This window comes from Antrostomus carolinensis, unplaced genomic scaffold (assembly GCF_000700745.2).
Source record: "Antrostomus carolinensis isolate BGI_N321 unplaced genomic scaffold, ASM70074v2 scaffold28737, whole genome shotgun sequence".
NCBI classification, from domain to species: Eukaryota; Metazoa; Chordata; class Aves; order Caprimulgiformes; family Caprimulgidae; genus Antrostomus; species Antrostomus carolinensis.
The window spans coordinates 1-7342 of NW_010325802.1; the positions used below are offsets into that span (position 1 = coordinate 1).

Genomic DNA, 7342 nt, shown 5'->3' on the forward strand with positions numbered 1-7342 from the left:
CCCCGGTGTGAGCGTGGGGGTGCCCGGGGGAGGGAGGGCTCGGTGTGTGGCTGAGCGGGGCGGGCAGGGCCGGGTGGTCCCGCTGTGTGCGGGCGGTGCGGCCTGTCCCCGGCCCTCACAGCGGCCGGGGTCCCGGCAGGACGGAGCGGGATGCCTCCAACTGGTCCACGGAGCGGCTGAAAGCTCTTCTGCTGCCCGTGCGGGTGGAGGGCGAGGAGGGGGCCTGCGAGGTGACAGAGGTCAGCAAGCTGGACGGAGAGGCCTCCATCAACAACCGCAAAGGGAAACTTATCTTCTTCTACGAGTGGGCCATCAAGCTGGCATGGACTGGTGAGTCATCTTCTCCCCTCCGGTTTCAGGGATAATACTAAGGATAAGGAGACTTACCTATTTGGGAAATAATAATAAAAGGAATTACTGTATTGTGCTGCAATCCAACTTTGCTTTTGCAGCAACCAGAATAAGAAATGTTGATCTGAACAACATAATTGTAATTGCAGGCACCTCAAAGACGGGAGTGAAATACAAAGGTTATGTGGAGATTCCTAATCTCTCAGATGAAAATGACATTGATGAAGTTGAGGTGAGCACAGCTAAAGGCTAATACTGCTGGCTGTATGGCTGTTCTAACAGGAATCCTCACAGCATTAATATTTCCCTCTGCATTACCTTTTTTAGAATGCTTGTGTAGAACTTTTTTAGTGTTAGAGACTGCTGAAGTTAATAGAATCATAGAATGGTCTCGGTTGGAAGGGACCTTAAAGATCATCTAGTTCCAACCCCCCTGCCATCATCAGGGACACCTTCCACTAGACCAGGTTGCTCAAAGCCTCATCCAGCCTGGCCTTGAACACTTCCAGGGAGGGGGCATCCACAACTTCCTTGGGCAACCTGTTCCAGTGTCTGACCACCCTCACAGGAAAGAATTTCTTCCTAATATCTAATCTAAACCTACCCTCTTCCAGTTTAAAACCATTACCATTCATCCTATCGCTACACTCCCTCCCCATCACGTTGTATCTTTATCAGATTAATTCCTGTTTTCTAGATACAAGGGCTGTATAGCACATTAAGGTATATAGGTACATGTGTACACTACAGTACGCTGAGAGAGATGAAGTGAAAGATTAATAAAACTTCACTGCTGCTTGTGAAAGTTTAGCTGAAGTCTGTCTGTGATGTTGATTTAGATAATAAAAGGATCGTGTGAGTATGGCTTTGTTAATCAGCACTTGTTCTTGTTTAGATCCATGTCAGCCTTGCTAAAGATGAGCCTGACACTAACTTGAAGACCCTGATGAAGCAAGAGGGTACAAAAAAAATTAGAGATGCAATTAAAACTTACATTAGCACTCTCAAAACAGGTATGTAACTGAGAGGGAGAAATGTTAGGAGAACTCATATGGGCTAATGCTAAAGAAGGGGTGGAGGTATTGAGGAGAGTGAGTATTCCTCACTCCATCTCAACAGGAAGGTGTCATAGCAACAACTGTAACTTTTCTGTCTCTTTTGAAAATGATTAGCATTTGTCAAGAAGCGGTTCTATCTCTAGACACTGTAGCATAGTCCAAAAAGACTGGTTTTGCTGATAACCCAATAATAAACAGCATATTTGTTTTAATGTTTTAAAACAAGTTTTAAAACTGAGACTGTCCTTCACATGCTGAAGCTCAGCTACAGAGAAAATAAAGCCAGTAAAATGTGTCTGCTACCTCAGCGACACAGAGTATCAGTCACTGCACTTGGCACAAACTGGCCTTTAGTTTGCTTACTCCCTTGAAAAATGATGTCTTCTGTCTACTTCGTTGGTATTTTTGCTTTTTTCATGCTAGTAAAGACATCTAGTGCTACTTGGATTTGAGAATAACTGACAACTGGAAATCACTCTGCAAGTTTTGTTGGTGTCGTTGAATGAGCTGTCTCAGCATCTGGGTCAAAATTATATATTTTTTTAGAATATAAATCTGATTCCAGCAGTTGGAGATAAATCAGTGTACTTTGGTTGAGTTTGCCTTTGCTTTCTAGTACAGACTGGGAACACTACAGTTGATTTTAAATCCATTTACCTATATTATGCTACACACGGTAGATAGTCAGGTTTTGCTGAGTACAAACCGCCACTGGTTACTGGTTTTGCAGGATCAGATTTCTGTACCCTGGGGTTTTTTCAAGTGTTTTAGTGTTCAGAGTAGGAGATGCAGACACCCAGTAGAAGATGAGAATGTTATTCAGGAGGAACTGTATGAGCTTGTGGGCTGGAATAAATAATAGGTGGGAACTAAGTATTGTGGGATACAAGTTTATACACATAATAAAATTCTGCTATATAATGGAATTTTGCCAGTTTGAACAGATGAGGAAGAAGGAGAAACTGTTTTATAATTGGTGAAGGCAGAAGTGACAGAGCTGGAGAAAAAGCAAACATGATGCTGAAAGAGGCTGAAGCTTCTGGTGGAGTTATAAAAGTGCTAGTGGTGCTGGGCAGGGCGCTGGTGAGACCTCTGCGTTTCTGTGTGTAGTCCTGGCACCTGGTGTCAAAAAAAGATAAATAGAAGATGGAGTTAGAAGTAACTTTATTCTCTACTACAGTGATATGAGAAATGGAGAGCGGGTTTGAAAATAAATGGCAAGGCTTGGTCTGGTTCATCTAGATCAGCAAGATAAAAAGTATTTGAGATGTGATTGCTGTTTGTATTAGAGAGTGAGAGAGAAGAAGAAGCTACATAAGTGTAATGTTAACATTAATATGAGAGCAACATGTGGATGATAGAGATGGGTAGGATCCTGCTATCAGTAGGACAGTGAGCAGTCTAGGCTGGGAAGGGGAGGCAAGTTCCTTATTGTTAGCGTTGGCAGGTTCCGATATGGCTTTAAGTGGAGAGTAGCGAGGGCAAGAAGAATTAATTGCTAAAAAAAGTAAACTGTTTCAATTTGTGGGTGCTAGCAAGAGCAGGGGAGGAACCAGGGTGCCCTTTTTGATTATGTATTTCAAAGAACAGTTAAAAGGTTTACTTGATCTTTTACTAGTTTCATGGGCACATTCCTCTCTTTCCAGAATTCACCCAGGGCATGATTTTGCCCACAGTGAATGGTGAACATATGGAAACAACACCTCAGGTGGCTCCTAAAGCAGAAGACCGCAAGGTAAATACAACTGTGCAAACATGCTTTTGGATCTGTGAAGAAAAGTACACAGGATTAGATTCCAGGGCTTACAGGAGCAACCTATGCTGGTTATAGTCTGTGTGTGTGTATATTATGTCAGTCAGTCTGGCCTGACTGTTTTGCTTTGCAGCACATCATACCTCGTAATTCAAGCAGAGCTATAAATCTGCTTTTTACACTCAAATATGGTTGTACCTAATTACATCTTTAGCAAAGGGCTTTTGTTTTTTCTCTTGGATATGTGAACTGCTCGTTGAATTCTTTGTGAAAAAAGTATGCATGTGTTTGTTTTGTTAGACGGCTGCTAGCAGCAGTACTGCCTCATCACAGTCCAAATCTGTAGGAGTCAAGATCCCTACATGCAAGATCAGCTTAAAGGACACATTCTTAACATCTCCTGAGGAGCTCTACCGGGTATTTGTTACCCAGGAGGTAATGCCAGGCTTGTTCTGAGAATTGTTCTTTGCTCCTAAGAAGCTCTTTGAGGCATTCTGTAGGACACACAATCCATGAGAATGGAATAAGCAGGCTGGTCTGCAGAACAGTTGCTTAAAGCTCATGTGTGCCCCTTTTCACACAGTTGACAAGAGAGGATTAATGCCAGCCAGAAGGCAGTTCCAGGCTGCTGTCAGCACCTATCTGTAGGTGTATCCCTTACTGCATGTGGTCAGATCTCTTGGGATTTACAGTTGTGTGCTTTTTGGTTTTGTTTTGTTTTTCCCTTTTAAGGTTAGGTGGTATCAAAGCAGACTTTGGGAATAGTTTCCCCTCTCCTGCACACTACTACGTAGTTTAAAAAGAGAGAGCAGCATTGTATCATTATTTAAACATGGTTTCTTAGTCTTTTGTGCCTCCTTTTTTTTTTTTTTTTTCATTATGGAATCAACAGAGTACATCAGAGTGTGGCTTACAGAACACTGGATAGAATATGAAAGCTAGGGCTTCTTTTCCCTTGGCAGGCAGAGTGCTACTGTAGTGGCTATAACCTTACTTTTCTGGCCAGGGCAGGGTTTTTGTCTTTTCTTGATGAAGATCTTAGACTGTTGACTTACCTCTTCTTTCAGGACGTTTGTAGTTGGGTGGGAGGCATTAGGCAACAAGTTTGCAAGCAGATAATGTCAAGTAGTACAGGTCTCTTCCTGAATTCTTTTCAGATGGTCCAAGCTTTCACCCACGCACAAGCTGCCTTGGAAGCTGATAAAGGAGGCAAGTTTCAGTTGCTGGATGGCAGTGTCACAGGAGAGTTTGTTGACCTAGTAAGTACTAACTACTGCACGTGTGTCTTGCTCAGGGACAGTGTTTTTATTTTTAAGGTATCAATTCTGTTACAATGCTTCAGTTAGCTCACTATGGAGTTTTGCCTGGTGCCAAACAGTTATCTGTAATTGCTGTAGCTATTGAAGCATTCCTTGTAGTATGGATTGATGCATGGGACTTCAGTCTGGGGAGAAAATCTGGCTTCCAGTCATGCATCTGCCCTGTCTTTGTGTGATTTTACTTATTTATTATGGGAAGGAGGGGTGTTAAAGATAGTAAGTGACCCTTTTCCTCCTTAGCCCTCCTGCCATGAAAGTCTCCTGCACAGGCACACTGTCTCAGTGTTTGGGGCTATACTGTAGCCTAGAAGAGGACTGGAAAGAAAAGGACACTTAAAACCTCTTTCCTTCTGTGTGTTTCTTAAAGGGTCTCTAAGACCTTGGATCAACACAATTCTAGTTGTTTTCTATTAGATTGCAGGATTGGCAAAAAATTACTACTCAGTCTTTCACTCTCTTTTCAAGGTCCCTGAGAAGCAACTTGTTATGAAATGGAGATTTAAATCTTGGCCAGCTGGTAAGTAGTCCAAAAATGGACTATGGTGTTACAGCCCTTGCATGTGTTTGAAGAATTCCAGCCCCATTGGGCACACTGCACTCTGGCTTGTGATGGGGTAGCACATGGTGTTCTGGGAGCTGCACCAGCCTTATCCCAGTTTCATATCCCACACAAGCAGGTCAGAAATCATCAGCCACTGCTTAGAGCAGCGGCCAGGGATGAGGAATGATGAAGTAGCAGTTTGCTCAGCTGTGGCTGCAACTGCTTCGAACCCCATGAAGAGGGAGCCCTCTCCTCCCTCTGTTTCTCAGGAAGGCCTGCAGCTGTCATAAATAGATCCTTTGGGAAGGAGGAGCAGAGCTCCTGGGGGCAGTATATACTGTCCTACACACTGCTGACAGATTTGCTTTGGTTCCTCTAGGGCACTTTGCAACAATTACCCTGAACTTCACTGACAAAGGTGGTGAGACAGAGGTGTGCTTGGAAGGCAAGGGCGTTCCTGCCAGTGAGGAGGAAAGAACAAAGCAAGGCTGGCAGCGCTACTACTTTGAGGGCATTAAACAGACATTTGGCTATGGCGCCCGCTTGTTTTAATACTGGTTGCTGGGAAGGCTCTGCCTGAAGACTCTGCCACGTGGACTGATAAATTTCTCACCTGTCCCTTTCTAATCTTGGCCCTGCTGCTGAGTAAAGTGGGATGACAGGTGATGAGGAGGGCCATTGAGCAGCACCACTTTCAGTCCTTCACTGCTTTATGCATGTCTCGTGCTGCAGGGGATTCTTACATGTACATACTTCTATTACTAAATAAACCTAACTTAAAAAAAAACCCTTGGAACTTATGTTCTCAGATTGGCCTGAGTTCAAAGGGGTGGTTGATAGGCTGAGGGAGGGAGGGAGGAATCTGTCTGGAAAAACACTGATCACTGAGGGATGCTGATCCCAATGTGATTTACTCCTCACTTCTGGGGGAGTAGAGAGCATGAGCTCGATGCAGTTTTTAGTTTGAGCAGCTGCTCATTTTCTCTCTGCTTTTGATCTCCCGCTAGTAAATGTTTCAGACCCTTCCCATTTCTGAAGGGAACTAAGATCCTGTTCAAGCTATTCCTCTCCTCCCTTGCACACCCCCTTCTTCAACACAATCCTTTTTTACACTTACACTGGCCCACTCTACAAGAATGCTGATCATTTAGTCACCCCCTGTCCAAGATAATCAACAAACCACTGTCAGGGAAACTCCCACCTACAAAATGGTTCTAGGAGGTTGTGAGGCCCAGGGTCAGCTGCCTCCAAGAGCTTCAAACCAAAGCAAAATGCAGAGTCTCAACAGGGGTGACATTTATTCCTGTAAAATAAAAAAGGTGCAGTACTTTTGGCTGACCTCACTTCAGCTGTTGCTTTGGCTGGTGAGGAAAGGAGAACCGCTTGCTTGTTCTCTCCTGCTAATACAGTTCGTTCCCAGAGGTGTCTTCGAAAACAATTAATTTGTTTAATCCTATCCTAGCAAAAACCAGGAAAGTAGGATAGATGGAAAGTCTAGTTCTGGTCAGAAGCATCAATCTGCTTAACCTCAAGAGTGACTGAAGTGCTCGGTTTTCCCTTTGAGGCATGAGCTTCTCTTGCATCATGCTACTGGGTGAGAATTACTGTTTTGGGGTTTTTAATTTTATGTTTTTTTAATCTGAATGGTATTGTTGTAGCCATCCTCTTCAGTAGAGGAGACAGGAAACAATACTTCAGTGCCTGCTTAAAAAAACCCAGATGTAGTTGTTTGAGATGCCTTTTAAACTATGAAGAGCATTTTTAGCCTCACCTCCATCCCTGGGAAGGTGATGGAACAGCTCATTCTTGATACCACCTCTAAGCAGTTGGAAGAAAAGAAGGTTATTAGAAGTAGTCAACATGGTTTCACTAAGGGGAAATCATGCTTGACCGATCTGGTAGCCTTCTATGTTGTCATCACCAGCTGGGTAGATGAGGGGAGAGCAGTGGATGTTGTCTACCTTGATTTCAGCAAGGCTTTTGATACCATATCCCACAACATCATTGTAGCAAAGCTTAGAAGGTATGGGACAGATGAGTGGACGGTGAGGTGGATTGAGAACTGGCTGACTGGCAGAGCTCAGAGGGTTGTGATCAGTGGCGCAGAATCTAGTTGGAGGCCTGTAACCAGCGGTGTTCCCCAGGGGTCGGTACTGGGTCCAGTCTTGTTTAACATCTTTATCAGTGACCTGGATGTAGGGGTAGCATCCACCCTCAGCAAGTTTGCTGATGATACAAAGTTGGGAGGAGTGGCTGACACACCAGAAGCCACCAGGAGTGGCTGACATACAACGAGACCTGGACACGCTGGAGAGTTGGG

The 7342-nt window shown here is 44.1% G+C and overlaps 1 protein-coding gene across 1 annotated transcript; it reads left to right on the top strand.

Moving 5' to 3' along the window:
• The first annotated feature begins 138 nt into the window (after positions 1 to 138).
• AHSA1 (activator of HSP90 ATPase activity 1) lies at positions 139 to 5810 on the top strand. The gene is made up of 8 exons (XM_029085812.1): positions 139 to 330; positions 501 to 583; positions 1247 to 1310; positions 3056 to 3144; positions 3463 to 3597; positions 4320 to 4421; positions 4947 to 4998; positions 5402 to 5810. The coding sequence occupies exons 3-8, from the start codon at positions 1298 to 1300 to the stop codon at positions 5572 to 5574; spliced, it is 564 nt and encodes a 187-aa protein (XP_028941645.1). The 5' UTR covers positions 139 to 330; positions 501 to 583; positions 1247 to 1297; the 3' UTR covers positions 5575 to 5810.
• Positions 5811 to 7342: the final 1532 nt, after the last annotated feature.

Bases quoted from the DNA above. Each gene is read 5' to 3' on its own strand.
- AHSA1 (XM_029085812.1), top strand. The intron at 4,422-4,946 runs GTAAGTACTAAC...TCTCTTTTCAAG, and splicing joins CAGGAGAGTTTGTTGACCTA to GTCCCTGAGAAGCAACTTGT. The intron at 4,999-5,401 runs GTAAGTAGTCCA...TGGTTCCTCTAG, and splicing joins ATTTAAATCTTGGCCAGCTG to GGCACTTTGCAACAATTACC.